Source organism: Haliotis rubra, unplaced genomic scaffold (genome assembly GCF_003918875.1).
Source record: "Haliotis rubra isolate DU_JTF1 unplaced genomic scaffold, ASM391887v1 Scf495, whole genome shotgun sequence".
Lineage (NCBI taxonomy): Eukaryota > Metazoa > Mollusca > Gastropoda > Lepetellida > Haliotidae > Haliotis > Haliotis rubra.
In genome coordinates this window covers 448,922-466,153 of record NW_025767185.1, presented here as the reverse complement: position 1 = coordinate 466,153, position 17,232 = coordinate 448,922, and the positions used below count along the sequence as shown (strand labels likewise).

Here is a 17,232-nt window from a genome sequence, read left to right as displayed (position 1 = left end):
TGCTCCAACGCACACAGCGACTTGGTTCGTTCCCAGCGCAACTTCGGCTGCATTTAAGAGTACTTCAGCCAGTGTATTGTATCAGTCGGAATTTTACAATGAATGAATGAATGAATGAATGAATGAATGAATGAAGAGCAAGAATTATATGTGAATGAATGAAAAAAAAAGAACAAAATAAAGAAATACATATGTGAATGAATGAAAGAATAAATGATACACCACGGCCATCCCTCCCCAAACATGTTAAAGAACGCAAAACTATCGGTAGAACACATGTGTTAACATCAGCTGTCCTTTTTTTTAAAAATCTACATTGAGACATTTTTTTACATTAGTAACTAATTCAGATATCTTATTGCATGTGTGGAATGGCATGGGCATTGACAGAATGTTAACTGACACTGTCACAGACCCCTCAAAAACAGAAAGTTTAGAACTATCACAAAGCGTTGTAAACACATTTCCAGTTTTGTCAAATACTAAGATCAACAAGAAAGAAAGAACTTTTAGAACTATAACACTCAAGCATCACAAGCATCAATGGCGTTTCAGAACAGATCGGCGATATGTCATATTTTTCACATACCTCAAATACACCCTAACAATTTTTTTTAAATTATAAAACTATCACTATTACTTGCAAACACCTTTCACCTGATGGTATATTCCCCTCATAAAAATTAAAGGTGTATGTGAAAGATGTTTTAGAACAATAACTAGAAACACTCAAACAACGCCCTGTAGTATTTCAATGGCAGATCGGCGATATGTCATATTTTTCACACACCTCAAATACACCCTAACAAATTTTTTTTAGTTATAAAACTATCACTATTACTTGCAAACACCTTTCAACTAAAGGTATATTTCCCTTCTAAAAATTAAACGAATATGTGTAAGAACTTTTTAGCGATAGAATTTAGTCTTTCTTCGCTGTGTACCGAGAATTGAAGCCAGTGAGCTACAACATGCCGACTTGAAACTTTACTACAAATCTACTGTACTAATACTGACACTAATAACAATTATTTGACTTAAAATGAAGTGACAGAATAGATAACTTATCTTCTACATGTAGGGTTTCAGTTGTCACAACACTCAGCGTATGTAATCAGCTGTTGAAAATAAACCGGGCTCAATCTTAAAAACTACGCTTCCGCCATATTGGCTACACTGGTCACGTGACGAGCCGAGGCATACGCTAAGGGGCTTTCCGAGGAGTGACCCCTGCCCCTTATATAGTCTCCCTGCTGTCACTCAGTATGTTGTGAAGTTGGCCTGTGAAGTAAGTAATAATCACTTTTTTGTAATACCTTTTTTACAGACTGACAAAGTGCAGTTCATTATGAATATCAAAGATATTCCTGTGAAAGAGGCCCGCAATGCTGAAATGGCTCTGTTGTGTGGAAGTCCACAAGATGCTGAAGCCATCCTGCTGCAGGCTGGACTCACATTCAGGGCCATCATGCTCAACATCCAGCTGTATAACTGGGACAGGTACACTCCTCTTCTTGGATCAATAATCAACATGGTTTGAAGAAATTCTTACATTTTCTGTAAAAACTGATTACTTCAGTGCCAGAAATCCTAAAATCATACTCTAAAAGCATAATGTTTTCAGCAGAAGTCATCTTAGCTGTCATAGGTCTATATACCAGTTGAGTTATTACAAGTATTCAATTCTTAAACCACTGCAAATACACTGCCAGGTGTACTACGTCCATTCACCATGTGTTCTGCGGTATTTCAGACCTAAATTTGCATTGAATTAATCTTCAGCCATGTCCATGCACCCAGAGCCTGCTTCTGTTACAAGTACACAAACTGCTTCTGTTACATGCACTCAGAGCCTGCTTCTGTTACATGCACTCAGAGCCTGCTTCTGTTACATGCGCTCAGAGCCTGCTTCTGTTACATGCACCCAGAACCTGCTTCTGTTACATGCGCCCAGAGCATGCTTTTGTTACATGCACTCAGAGCATGCTTTTGTTACATGCACTGAGCCTGCTTTTGTTACATGCACTCAGAGCCTGCTTCTGTTACATGCACCCAGAGCCTGCTTCTGTTACATGCGCCCAGAGCCTGTTTCTGTTGCATGCACCCAGAGCCTGCTTCTGTTACATGCACCTAGAGCATGCTTTTGTTACATGCACTCAGAGCATGCTTTTGTTACATGCACTCAGAGCCTGCTTTCGTTACATGCACTCAGAGCCTGCTTTTGTTACATGCACTCAGAGCCTGCTTCTGTAACATGCACCCAGGGCCTGTTTCTGTTACATGCATCTAGAGCCTGTTTTTGTTACATGCACTCAGAGCCTGCTTTTGTTACATGCACTCAGAGCCTGTTTCTGTTACATGCAGCCAGAGCCTGCTTCTGTTACATGCACCCAGACACTGCTTCTGTTACAAGTACACAACTGCTTCTGTTACATGCACCCAGAGCCTGCTTCTGTTAAATGCACCCAGACCCTGCTTCTGTAACAACGCCCAGAGCCTGCTTCTGTTGCATGCACCCAGAGCCTGCTTCTGTTACAAGTACACAAACTGCTTCTGTTACATACACCCAGAGCCTGCTTCTGTTACATGCACCCAGAGCCTGCTTCTGTTACATGCACCCAGAGCCTGCTTCTGTTACAGTGCACTCAGAGCCTGCTTCTGTTACATGCACCCAGAGCCTGCTTCTGTTACATGCACTCAGAGCCTGCTTCTGTTACATGTACCCAAACTGTTTCTGTTACATGCATCTAGAAATGCACCCAGAGCCTGCTTTTGTTACATGCACTCAGAGCCTGCTTTTGTTACATGCACTCAGAGCCTGTTTCTGTTACATGCAGCCAGAGCCTGCTTCTGTTACATGCACCCAGACACTGCTTCTGTTACAAGTACACAACTGCTTCTGTTACATGCACCCAGAGCCTGCTTCTGTTAAATGCACCCAGACCCTGCTTCTGTAACAACGCCCAGAGCCTGCTTCTGTTGCATGCACCCAGAGCCTGCTTCTGTTACATGCACCCAGAGCCTGCTTCTTTTACATGCACCCAGAGCCTGCTTCTGTAACATGCACCCAGAGCCTGCTTCTGTTACAAGTACCCAAACTGCTTCTGTTACATGCACCCAGAGCCTGCTTCTGTTACAAGTACCCAAACTGCTTCTGTTACAAGTACACAAACTGCTTCTGTTACATGCACCCAGAGCCTACTTCTATTACATGCACCCAGAGCCTGCTTCTGTTAAATGCACCCAGACCCTGTTTCTGTTACATGCGTCCAGAGCCTGCTTCTGTTGCATGTACCCAGAGCCTGCTTCTGTTACAAGTACACAAACTGCTTCTGTTACATGCACCCAGAGCCTACTTCTATTACATGCACCCAGAGCCTGCTTCTGTTAAATGCACCCATACCCTGTTTCTGTTACATGCGTCCAGAGCCTGCTTCTGTTGCATGCACCCAGAGCCTGCTTCTGTTAAATGCACCCAGACCCTGCTTCTGTTACATGCGCCCAGAGCCTGCTTCTTTTACATGCACCCAGAGCCTGCTTTTGTTACATGCACCCAGAGCCTGCTTCTGTTACAAGTACACAAACTGCTTCTGTTACATGCACCCAGAGCCTGCTTCTGTGGCATGCACCCAGAGCCTGCTTCTGTTACAAGTACACAAACTGCTTCTATTACATGCACCCAGAGCCTGCTTCTGTTACATGCACCCAGAACCTACTTCTGTTACATACACCCAGAGCCTGCTTCTGTTACAAGTGCATAAACTGCTTCTGTTACATGCATCCAGAGCCTGCTTTTGTTACATTCACCCAGAGCCTGCTTCTGTTACATGCACCCAGAACCTGTTTCTGTTACAAGTACACAAACTGCTTCTATTACATGCACCCAGAGCCTGCTTCTGTTACATGCACCCAGAGCCTGCTTCTGTTACAAGTACACAAACTGCTTCTGTTACATGCATCCAGAGCCTGCTTTTGGTACATTCACCCAGAGCCTGCTTCTCTTACATGCACCCAGAATCTGCTTCTGTTACAAGTACACCAACTGCTTCTGTTACATGCATCCACAGCCTGCTTTTGTTACATGCACTCAGAGCCTGCTTTTGTTACATGCACCCAGAGCCTGCTTCTGTTACATGTACCCAGAGCCTGCTTCTGTTACAAGTACACAAACTGCTTCTGTTACATGCACCCAGAGCCTGCTTCTGTTCCATGCAACCAGAGCCTGCTCATGTTATAAGTACACAAACTGCTTCTGTTACATGCATCCAGAGCCTGCTTTTGTTACATGCACCCAGAGCCTGCTTCTGTTACATGCACCCAGAGCCTGCTTCTGTTACAAGTAAACAAACTGCTTCTATTACATGCACCCAGAGCCTGCTTCTGTTAAATGCACCCAGACCGTGTTTGTGTTTCTGTTACATGCGTCCAGAGCCTGCTTCTGTTGCATGCACCCAGCGCCTGCTTCTGTTAAATGCACCCAGACCCTGCTTCCGTTACATGCGCCCAGAGCCTGCTTCTGTTACATGCACCCAGAGCCTGCTTTTGTTACATGCACCCAGAGCCTGCTTCTGTTACAAGTACACAAACTGCTTCTTTTACATGCACCCAGAGCCTGCTTCTGTTACATACACCCAGAGCCTGCTTCTGTTACATGCGCCCAGAGCCTGCTTCTGTTACATGCACTCAGAGCCTGATTGAGTCTGTGTCTCAGGGCTCTAGAGCTTGATCCTGTATTTCACATCTCTGGAGCTTGATGCTGTATGTCAGCTAACTGAAGTACAAACCTGTGTTTCACTGCACTAGAGTTGGATCCTCAGTTTTAGGTCACAAGAACTTGATCCTCTATGTCCGCTGACTGGAGTACAAATCTGTGTTTCACTGTACAAGAGTTTGATCCTCTGTTTCAGGTCACTAGAGTTTAATCCCGTATTTCAAACCACTAGAGCTTGATTGTGAATGTCATCTAACATGAGATAATTACTGTGCTTCAGGTCACTAGAGCTTGCTGTGAAGCACAAGACTCATGTTGATACTGTGCTTGGTCATCGTCTCAAGTACCTTGATAGATTTGGTAAAAAAGAGACCAATAAGAGATTCTTGCAGTACAAGGAAGGGGTGAGTATTCCTGGCACAGTGCAGAACAGGGAACATCTTGTCATATCATTATTATATGCTGTTTTCTGAATATCTCTGATTTGATAATTATGTGGAGGTTTTCAGTTTCAAAACTAAGTCTTTCTTTCTTTGAAATTGTGTCCATTTAAAACTGGATAGATAATAATTAGGTAACTCCTCTTTAGGCAAACAGACACTTTAATCTAACCGCATGCACATGATACTTGGGTAACCATAAAAAAGAGTGTTCATAGCACCTATCAACCATTTTGCAAATCATGGACCGAGTCATTGGCAAGTGCACAACACCTGTCACTAGCAGGTATGGTTTCCACAAGATGAAATGACATACTGAAAACTGGGATCCATGCTTACAATAAGCTTAAATATTTTAACCAAATCTGACCCCACATCATAGTTTTCTGTTGAATCTATGATTTAATCCTCAGCAAAGTGTGAATAGTATTCTTTGCAGTATTCGTCTATTCAGCATACTTGGTATCTTCTGTAAAACTCTAAATTAAAAAGAAAAAAATAATAATAGTACTGTATTTATATAGCGCCAAGTATCCATCAATAGGTGCTCACTGGCGCTTTGACAAAATCAGAAAAAGTCAAGGAACATATGTGCGGACAAAATTCATAGAGTCTAGTGAAAGACCAAAAGAGGTGGGTTTTGAGGAGACACTTGAAATCCTCATTGGATATAGTGGTCCTTAATTCTGAAGGTAGAGAGTTCCAGAACATGGGACTGCAAACTGAAAACGCGTGATCAGACATCACAGAGGTGGATAGAAGCTGATTGAGTTGGTGATGATTGGACGATCGGAGTGAGAGTTCTGGAGAGTAAAGGGGATATCAGGTCCTTTTGATATGATGGATAACTTTCATTGAAGATACAGTCATGAGTCATAAGTCTTGTAGACAATCCAAGAGGAGACAGGGATCAAGGCTTTGAGAACTGGTGTTATATGTTCTGATTTAGGGATCTTAGAAATACACCCAGACATTATTTTGGTCATGGGTGTTTTGTGTGGCACTTTAATGAGGAATGTGTTCATTTCTCTCCTACCATGACATCTTTGAGTTCAGTACATAAGGTCCAAACTCACTAGTATATCTTGACAACAAATCACTCCAAGTGGTCTTAGTGATAAACATGTTTTCTTTTCTTTCTTTTTTTTTTCATGTTACAATCCATGTGTGAGTCAAAAGTCAGGTGATGACAAACAATTACAGAGGTACAGGTCAGCTACATATCTGTGTAAATTTCTCAAATATTTATATGAAAACTCAATTCCTATTAAGTTTATTGCGTACAAGTACGCTTGAAGTTTTGTAAATACTCAATAATTTTGATATTACATACATACAAACAAAAGTAGATAAAATAACTGAGGTATATTGAGAGGTTCTATTTCTGCATCTGAACTTGGCAACTTGCAGTCTTTTTTAACGTTTCTCGTATTACAGATCAAATATAAATAACAAACACATAAAGCAACCGTTAAACTTTATTTTATTTTTACAATTAATGGAAAATGGCAAAATACCCAATTTGAGTTTGAGTTAGGTGAGTACAATTTATTTGGTTACTTAAAGGAAAATTAGGATACCCAATTGAGTACATAACTCAATGACCAAAAAAGTTATCTGTAGCTCTGCAGTTATACTAAGCAGTGAACTTGGTAAATAGTGCTTTAAATACTATGTTTGCAGATATTTTTCTTTCAGTTTGTGCTGGTCATGTATTGATCCAGCACACGTGCAAAATATAGTCGCTCACACAGACTGCCTGTCCTCAGTTGGATATTCTTTGAAAGTTACTTTCTTTGCTTGTTAGAATTTGGTGTCCCCAGTTTGGGTGATCTTTCAGGATCACTTATGGAGCAGATAGAAAATTTCATTTAATTGTTTATATTATTATTTTGGTAGTTTCAGTAATATAATTACATGTTTCAGATCGAAGTTGATTGGGAGAAGATCGAGGCCAAGATAGAAATGGAATATCAGAAGGAGCGTGAGCGTCCATCAGCAGGGAGTACATCTGCATCCAGCACATCTCAACGATCTCGCCCAGGGCCTACACCCTCCACTACATGATTTACTGGCCCCACATCCACTACAGAACCTGATGACCGGAACGGCCAATACTTTTCATAAGAACATCAGTGTCAGTGTGAATGTTTGTGCACTGATCTGTACATACTGGTAGGTCAATGACACTAGTTAGACATGTGTACTTTATACTGCCTGTGTCAATGTTATTTACAAATTCAGCCTGTAGAATCCAACACAATATATAGCCTGCCATAGTCTGGGTAGCGAAAACACCATAAGTCCGGCCTATTACTGTTCTTGGTCAGAGAAAGAAAACATGAAATTAATGCTAAATCCTGGCCCGAAAGGTGTCATGAAATGAATACGAGAAACCAGATTGAATCACAACCTCATTAATTGGCAAATAGAACACTAAGAATACCATGATATCATATGGAATATCATAATATGGTATTGAATGATTATTCAAATTTGGCAGCTGTCATGACTGGTTCATCCTCTCAATGTAAAGTAGATTGGACACTGTGCCCAGTGAGAGACTCTCAACAACATAAGTATATTGTTAGTATGCAGGTGGATGCGTAATGGATATCAGCAGTACCTCAAGTGCTTGCATGGATTTCTAATGACTAATACCTGTTCCACATTCAGGGTCATCTGTTAGATTCAGCTATTCATTATTTATGTGTGTGCACGTCAGGTTCCAACATAGCAGCAGTTGTATATATATTATACTGTCAAATCATACAGAGTGTTTGTTCTGTCATTGTCGTTGTACCAACAAACTCTGTCCATCCGTCCATCTGAAGACATTTTTGTTCAAACAATAACTTGAAAACTATTGGTTGGATTTTTTTCAAATTTAGGGACCACCTCGTTAGTCTAAAGGATGGGTGCAGTGCAAATTAGGATTACGATATTTTAGGGTGTTTCTTTTTAGAATTGCAGACAATTACAAATTTGAAATTAGAAAAGTTTCTTCAGCCAACAACTTGAAAACTCTTGGATAGTTTTCAAATTTGGGGACCACATTCCTTGTGTGAAGAAGAGGTGCGTTGCAAAGTTATATTGTGATATTTCTAATTTATCAAGAATTATCAAAACTTACACATCTTGAACTTGAGGGGGTTGGGGAAGTCCCACATCGAATTTGTGCAACCAGTAACTTTACAGTCATTTTATGGAAGTTGTCAGATTTGGATAATGGTATCTTTGTTTATAGGAAATGTGCTGTGCAAATTGTGATAACGCTTTTTTCAAGAATGAACATTATAAAATGTTGTTCATCTGAAGTTAGGAGTCACGGTCGGGGATATCAGTAAGCCTTCCACATATTTTCGGCTTGCTATGTATGACCCGCTAGGCCCCATACCTAGGGGTCAGATCTCTGTTAGGTGTACATTGAAAACCATCAGTGAAAGGAAAGTTACTTTTTGGTGAATGACTGTTACAAGTTGTTCTGTTAATGTTAACGTCAGTCCTTCTGGCTTGCTTGCATGTTCAGAAATCAATCTTCACCAGGCTACCTATATCGTTTGTTCCTATTTTGCATCTTGAGATGTTTTTCTTGTACATATGGATTTATCTGTGATACCATTTGTGGTACATTCCATGTTCATGAACAAAGTGTACAAACAAGCCGTCCATGTCGCCTATTCTTTTTAATAAACCAATCTGAAAACAAACTGGACATCTTTTTACTTTTTTTGCTTCTCCAACTAGGTCATTCTTGATGGCATGTTGTAACTGATAGTTGACTTGTGTAACTGATAGTTGACAGGCATGCTGACTTGTGTAACTGATGGTTGACAGGTATGTTGACTTGTGTAACTGATGGCTGACAGGCATGTTGACCTGTGTAACTGATTGTTGACCTTGTGTAACTGATGGTTGACAGGCATGTTGACTTGTGTAACTGATGGTTGACAGGCATTGACTTGTAACCTGTAACTGATGGTTGACAGGCATGCTAACTTGTGTAACTGATAGTTGACAGGCTGATGGCTGACAGGCATGTTGACTTGTGTAACTGATGTGTAACTGATGGTTGACCAGGCATGCTGACAGGCACTGACTTGTAACTGATGGTTGACAGGCATACCTGTGTAACTGATTAACTCGACCTGTGTTGTGACAGGCAACTGATGGTTGACAGGCATGTTGACTTGTGTAACTGATAGTTGACAGGCATGTTGTAACTGATGGTTGACAGGCATAACTTGTGTAACTGAGGCATGTTGACTTGTGTAACTGATAGTTGACAGGCATGTCGACCTGTGTAACTGATGGCTGACAGGCATGTTGACTGTGTAACTGATGGTTGACAGGCATGTTGACTTGTGTAACTGATAGTTGACAGGCATGTTGACTTGTGTAACTGATAGTTCACAGGCATGTCGACCTGTGTTACTGATGGTTGACAGGCATGTTGCTTGTGTAACTGATGTTGACTTGTGTAACTGATAGTTCACAAGGTGTCATGACATAAAGGTGGTAACTGATAGTTATAAGGTGGTTATATACCGTCTCCATCAGCAACAGGCCAGTATCAACTGTAGGAAAGTGTCATGTAAACATTAAATTTTTGTCATGCTTTCTGACATTCCATTAAGTAGGGCTGGGGTGGGTACACGGGTTACTCCCTTAACCACCAACCACTCAACAATAGAATATTCAGAGAATCTCATGCCGGAGTTGTCATAAGTGATAGAGTCACTTCTTTCGAAGGATGCAGTTGAAATCATTCAACCAGAAGATTTGACTCCAGGATTTTACTCACAGATTTTACCAGAGGAGGGTACTCAGCTAGAGCAACCAGGGCTCTCTCCCTAGCTTTGAGACGATCTACCAGGAATCTATACTGAACTGCAAAAGAAACGCAAGATTTGTGAGAACGTGAACTGTGTTTTAGTTTCATTGCCACATAGATGAAAAATGAAAATGATATCAGTTCCTTTGCCTGGATACACTTTGACAATAGTCTATGGCACATTCTCATGTATTGTTTGTAGTGGGTGGATCCGGCACATGGGGGACGTGACATGTTCAGTACCGGGTATGCCCTCCTTGGTTGTTCAAAACAGCCACACACTGCCGGTATATGGAGTGAAGGAGGTGGTTCACGAAAGCCATTGGTACTTTTGCCCACACTCTGAGGAAAGCTGCCTCAAGTTCAGCATGAGTTGTCGGTCTTGGAACCACCTGCCTCAGCCGTCTCTGGATTTCATCCCACAGGTGTTCAATAGGGTTCATAATCAGGGCTGAGAGCCGGGCATGGCATGGTTCTGATGTTATGCTGACGTAAGAAGTCCATAGTGACTCTGGCTGTATGGGGGCAGGCATTGTCCTGCTTGAACACGTGGTTCTGGTGACTCACGAAGAAGGGCATGATGTGAGGTCTTAGGAGCTGGTCAATATAGCGCAGCGCTGTAATGTCATTCCCTCGTCCTGCACAAACATTTTGGAACACATGGGGTCCAGTTCTCTGATTCAGACCTATAGCACCCAAACCATAATGCTTTGACCACCCCAAGTGTCTCTCCATGACACATTTATCTCTGTAGCGTTCACTGCTCCGACGCCACACTCTCACTCTGCCATCCCAGGTGGAAATGCAGTATCAGCTTTCGTCAGAGAAGACTATCAACCTCCATTGTTGATGCCGCCAATGTTGGTGCTGTGTAGCCCACTGCAATCGTGCTTGACGGTGGTGGGTGGTGATGGATGTAGTGGTCCTGCCTGGGAGTTGTCACTCAGGGGCATCCACTGCGGGCACTGTCTGCAGTATTGTTGGTAGTGTTGTAGCACTGCTGCAGACGATGGATGGTACTGACGTGCACATTGTAAGTGTTCGCAACAACCAGGGCACGCTGTACGGCTTGCAATCAGCCTATAGCCTGTTCTCTCTCCGCTCCTGACAATCGGGGCATGCCTGGTGCTTCCAAATTACGACTGCCAGAAACGCGATCTCAACTGATTTTTATACCCATAGCCTCCATGTGATACACGTACATTTTGGTTTCCTCAAGAAATGTCTTCGACATCCATCCATGGCCCTCAAAACTGCTGCTTTTTCACGTTTGGTTTCAGGAGAAATTGAAAGGTTACCTGCAATAAGGGTCGCAGACACACACCAGCATGTCTTTAGATATTTACAGTTTCAAAAGATTGTTATGATTTACCATTTTGAAATAACATTTGGAAATCTCGCGTTTAGAAGATAAGAAGATCAGCAGAGGAAATTTAAAGCACCAGCATGGGACTTAAACATAGTCCTTCAACACTTTTCTAGTGATGTGTATGAACCTCTTCAGCAAGCAGAATTTGAGTTGCTCACTCAGAAAAACTTGTTTCTCCTAGCACTAGCCACTGCAGCTAGAATTTCAGAGATTCATGCGATTGACTTCTGTCTGACACAGGCGAACACGCTGTAGTTCATCTTGGTCTCAGATGTGACTTTATTGCTAAAACCCAACTTCCAGGACAGCCTGACAGACAGCTTCATGTCCCTGCTCTTTCGTCGAGACTTGGATCAGAAGATACACAAGTTTTATCCTTGTGTCCGGTTAGAGCTCTCAAGGTTTATCTGAAGAGGACGTCGTTAAGAACAAATAAGTTCAAGAGACTGTTTATCCCTATATAGTCTAATACACCTACAGAAGTTTCAAAAACAACGATCTTGTTCTGGTTGAGAGCAGTGATTTTGAGAGCCTACAGGGCAGCGGGACTAGATCCAGCAACATTCGTCAATTACTTACAACTGAAGCCACCCATGCCTTAGTCCGGGCGCTTGTGATTTCCAGGCTCGACTACTGCAACAGCTTGCTGTTTGGGATCAGTCACAAGCTATTAGAAAAGCTACAGAAGGTGCAGCATACGACCGCTGGTATTATCAGTCGGATTCCCAAACATGGCTACATCACACCTGTTCTTAAACAGCTACACTGGCTCTCCATCAAGGCAAGAGGTGACTACAAAATCATCTGCTTGACATACATGGCCCGTCACGGTCTTGCTCCCCCATATCTATCTGACCTGCTTACTCCTTACTCAAATAAACGCTGCCTTCGATCATCTAATCAAGAGCTTCTGATTGTGCCAATCTTCAGGCTTAAAACTTTGGAAACCAGACTTTTTCATATGCACCCCCAACCTCGTGGAATTCACTCCCATACAATCTGAAAGTTTCTGAGAGTATTGCCACATTCAAGTCAGGACTCAAAACATACATGTTTTCAATGTATTTTTTAACTCTATTTGGACGTGTACATCTTGCTGTATAAATGTCGCTGACGCTTTTAATCTGTCTTAGCCGTGTCTTGAGCATATCTGGTGACGTGGAAAAGGCGCATAAGGAAATCTGCAGCATATATATCCACCAAGCGCGTCTAACCCGCACGAAGTCAGAACCACAGCGTCCACTTTAGCACTACATGGAAACTGCTCGATCTCATCACATATAGAGGGATGTTTCTGGAAATTGGATATGGTCTTCGCCAACCATTATCTCAGGGACTTCACCACAGAAGATGTTGCCTGTATATATACCAATTTGGTCCCTTGGTTAGAACGCATCCATATTCACGTAGATTCGTTGAAGTCAGGTTACTGTTCCATAACCAACGACTAAGAATCCATGCCCCCATGGCATAAGTTCTTTAAGACGTCACATATGTATGAATATTCGAGCAGTGTGTCAATATCTGGAGTAACCTCCGCCAACAGCATTAACATTTCTGACCCTCATCCTCACTGCCCGAATCATATGTTACATTTGACCTTGAGGTATTGCGTTCCATTCTTGATAGAGGGCTTGTGCCAATACATCAAGATTTTGTAATGTCCCAGATATGCTCTGTTGGTTTGAGATCTGGAGTCATGCGAGGCAAGGTAGAATTGTTAACGCCTCTTTACTTGAGAAATCACCAACGATACGTGCATGATGTGGCCTAGCACAGTCGCCAGTGGAAGCCACTGTTTTAACAGGCCACATGAACGGATAAAGTATTGCGATTCTGAGCAGGGGCTGTATCCTCACAAGGAGGAACGCTGACAGTGCTTAACATCATTAGCTTACTGGTGTTTTCTTAATAATCGACTGATAGTCGATGGATGACAAACATCTCATGTAATAACCCTCAGTGACATGCCAGTAATCCGCATACCAATGACTTGCCATCTTTGAGCAGTTGTCGTAGAGGAGGCCCCATATTTTCTTATCAACAACGAAATCAACTTTCCAAGTGATGCATGATGCCCGCCTTTGGTCTAGGCACGTGCATAAATAAACTCAATGCGTCCATTATTCATACAAACAGACATAAGTACGATTGAAATATAAATTACTATGTTGGGGTTAGAAATCATAGGTGTTGCAATGCCTTTCTCCGTGTGTACAGTTGCATATAGTGTCCCATGCAGCTGCATGTATGTCGCCAAAATATTAAGGGGGGCCCCAATAGTTTTCCTGACTATTGATCCTAAAGTGTGACAAAAGCATGCTGGGTCAGTTTATTTTACAGTATTTGGGTAATACTGTCTAGCAAAACACAACACAGCATATCCTTTACTTTATTCCCACATCACTGCTACCCAGCTCACACGTCTTACATTTGAAAAGTAATCTTGTGTTCCATTCGGATCAGGGCTGTGACCACACGTGAAACGTGAGGGCTTGCATTGTTCTGCTTTAAGTAGAGTGTTGTGACATCCAGAGGTCTGAAGGACACAAGGTCGGATCACTTCGTCACGGTATCGTACTTTAATGAAACTGCCACTGATGACCACTAGAGAGGTGATGCCTCCCACCACTAAACTCGTTGACAGCCACTGCTGCTTTTAACATGAAACTAGGACTCATTTGTGAAGAGGAATAACCTCCAGTCCTGTAACCAGTTGTCCTGACCATGTCAGTCGTGCAAATGGATGATGTGGCAGCATTACTGGTCCTACAGCTGTACTCGCGGGAGTCCTGAACATGGTCGGTCTCTGGTGTTGCCAGTCTATTGGCACGACCCGAAAGTTATTGCATGTAGTAACGATGAACGCCAAACCCCCATTCCAGTGGCATCAGTGACCATATTATATGGTCTCTGGTGGCATATACAGTCGCTCATTATCAGACAGGCATACATAACGTTTACGAGGTTCGGCCATCACCAAAGTTGTAGTTCAAAGTTCCCATCAACGAATTAATCTCTTTCAATTGATTCGAACCAACCTGTGATGTCAATGTGTGATGAAATTCGTGTTCGTGACTGTACACGCAGGATTCAGAATGAAATTTTACACGTCCACAAACTACTGAAAGTTCGTTTTAAGTACTATATACTCTCTAAAATCCTCCCATATTTGCGCACGATATTTATTCTGTCCATAACATTTCCCACGATGTTCTGCTGCAGGGGTAGTTGGCCTCGATATATGCATGGTAGACTCGATTGTTGAGAGACAAAACATGGACCAGCATGGCAAGAACACACGTTACCACTTATTTTCTCGGTAGTGACCCTTCCGTGGATAATATTCAATGTCGTTTTGAGGTAACGATGGCGGTCCCGTCACATATCATCATCTCAGACCAACTCCCAAATTCTTTATGTAGGACGCGATACTGAAAGTCAACAAAGAGAAAACCTTTACACGAGACCACGGACATATTTATACACTCTATAGAGTTTGTCGCATTATGGCTATATAAACACGTGGTGTCTGACCATGCAGACCAGATGGCCAGATTGCATTCGCTGTTTGGGGGCCATTTGCTTGTAGCCAGATTGCTGATTATCTGATCCTGGACACGTGTCGTTGGCCATGGGCGTCATTAGCATCATTAACATTTTGTATCTGCAGAAACCTTCAGGTCAGAGGCCGAAAAATATTGAACATATTGGCTACCTCTCGCAGAGTGCCATCTGTTTGAAACATACACTAATGTTTCTCACATTAAAAGTAGAATGTTCACGTAAGTGTTGAAACGTTATGCCATTGTGAGCCTTTGTTTCTAGAGCTAAACAGGCCACATTTTATCGCCCTTTGATTCTGTCAAAATTGGTGCCAACTGATTTTGATGGGTCTCATTTCTAGTCCCATAGAAAAAGATAAGTTCATATTGTAAGCAACAGTATTCTATTTATAAAACTCACCTCAATGAATATATCAAATATGAATAACAATGTTGTCGTTCGTATGACATCACTAATGGCATGTTCACGACACAAAGGGAGCGTTTCGTTGTCACAACTTTAGTATTACGTCATTTTATAACGTTAGAGAGAGAGAGAGAGAGAGAGAGAGAGATTCTTTATTTCCTCCTGGAATCAATCCGAAGACTATTGATACATGTATTCAAAGACGTATATACGTCCTTGATGTATTCAATCAAACATAAAACACATACAGGGCAATCTCATTCATAGCTGACAATTGATTTGTACAGAAATATAATGACACTAAATGCGGTTATCAAAACCATTCTCTTGCTTCCTTCGCATTTACTTCCACCTTCTTGCGTTTACTTCCGCATTCTGTTCTCTGCCGCCATAATTACGTCACTTAGTTTCCAATGACGTCATGTATATACTTTATATATATATACTTTATTTCCTCCATTGCCATGAAGAGCAGTACACAAAATGAACAACAAAATACAAAACAGTCAGTCAGTCATAAGACTGGGATATACAAGGATATTGCAGACATACATGTCAGTATATTCTTGATACTGATATAATGACTAGCTGGAGTCTGGACATATATATGGTCTACATTTGTGAACAAATACAGAAAGTTCAAGGATTACTTGAATCCAAATCTGAAAATCCAAATGATTAAGTTCATTATGTTCACCACTTAGTATAAAGTTCATGATCGTTTCATCACTCTGGTCACAGAATGTAACAAAGTCATGCACTGATAACATTGATGCAAGTGCCTCAAAGACGCTATTTCTGTCTTCATTGAAAGTTGCACAGTTTAGGAGTACATGTTTTGCGCAGTTTTGTACATACTTGTCACATAGGGCACACTGTCTCGCAAAGGTTTTCATGCTAGCTATTTTCACAACAGATGCTAGTTTTACTTGGAACTGGTGATGGACATACGCTATTTTCCATAGTATGTGTGTAGTTAATTCTGGATGGATAAGAGTGCAGTCAAACAGTTCAGGTATTGTAGCCAGAGTAGATCGATACTTATAGTTTTCGTAGGATGAAAGTGTTTGTGTTACTGTCAATCTCCGACGGGTTTTGTCTATGAAGTCTCCACACGTCACACAGGTTTTCATCACTTCGTTTAGGTTGTACTTGTGAATAATGTCAAACAGTTCTGAGACAAAGTCATTTGGATAGCTTCTTAATCCTGCAAGATATTGACCAAGTTTCCATAGGAATATTTTTTTGGATATGAATTATACTTTTTGTCTACACAATCGTCCAGCAAACAACAGTTTACATTTATCGATGTAAGTCCTCATTGATCATAGTCCAAGAGTGCCTATGGTAGTAGCACTCGGTGACCTCTTGGGGAAACCCTGTACTCGTCTAGCAAAAGCTCTTTAAACTCGTTCAAGATTGGTGTAGTCTGATTTCGAGAGGTTGAGAAATAGTTCACATCCATATGGCACTTGGGAGTATGACACGTTTCCATATTTTGGTGCTTACAATGGGATTAAATCCATTTAAGTGAAGACCAGACGTGTTTAGAGAGTTCATGACTGTGGAAGTTCTTTCACAGGCTGATTTAGCTCGACAGGAGGAACTTCCATTTGATGTGAACAATACTCCTGCATATTTTGTTTCTTGTACTTGTTTTATAATGCTTTGTCCATGTTTGAATGTTGGGTTTAAGTGTCTGCTTTGCTTCCTGCTGAATATTATGGAACAGCTTTTGCTGGGATTATAAACGAGGCGCCATTTGGGGGCATGTTCGTAGAGTGATTCAATTAGAGATTGCATACCGTGAATGGTAGAGCTTACGAAGATCGTGTCATCAGCTAGTAAAAGTCCAGGTATATTCATATTGGCCATGTTTATACCATACGTAGTAGTCCGCAATTCT

The 17,232-nt window shown here is 41.7% G+C and overlaps 1 protein-coding gene across 1 annotated transcript in view; it reads left to right on the top strand.

The window, feature by feature from the left end:
- Positions 1-8,861, top strand: part of LOC124291534 (intraflagellar transport protein 80 homolog) — a 92,608-nt gene extending 83,747 nt beyond the window's left edge. The window contains exons 17-19 of the mRNA XM_046728536.1: positions 1,328-1,500; positions 4,992-5,115; positions 7,078-8,861. Coding sequence (XP_046584492.1) covers positions 1,328-1,500; positions 4,992-5,115; positions 7,078-7,218 — 438 coding nt within the window. The 3' untranslated portion in view covers positions 7,219-8,861. The remainder of the gene's footprint in view (positions 1-1,327; positions 1,501-4,991; positions 5,116-7,077) is intronic.
- Positions 8,862-17,232: the final 8,371 nt, after the last annotated feature.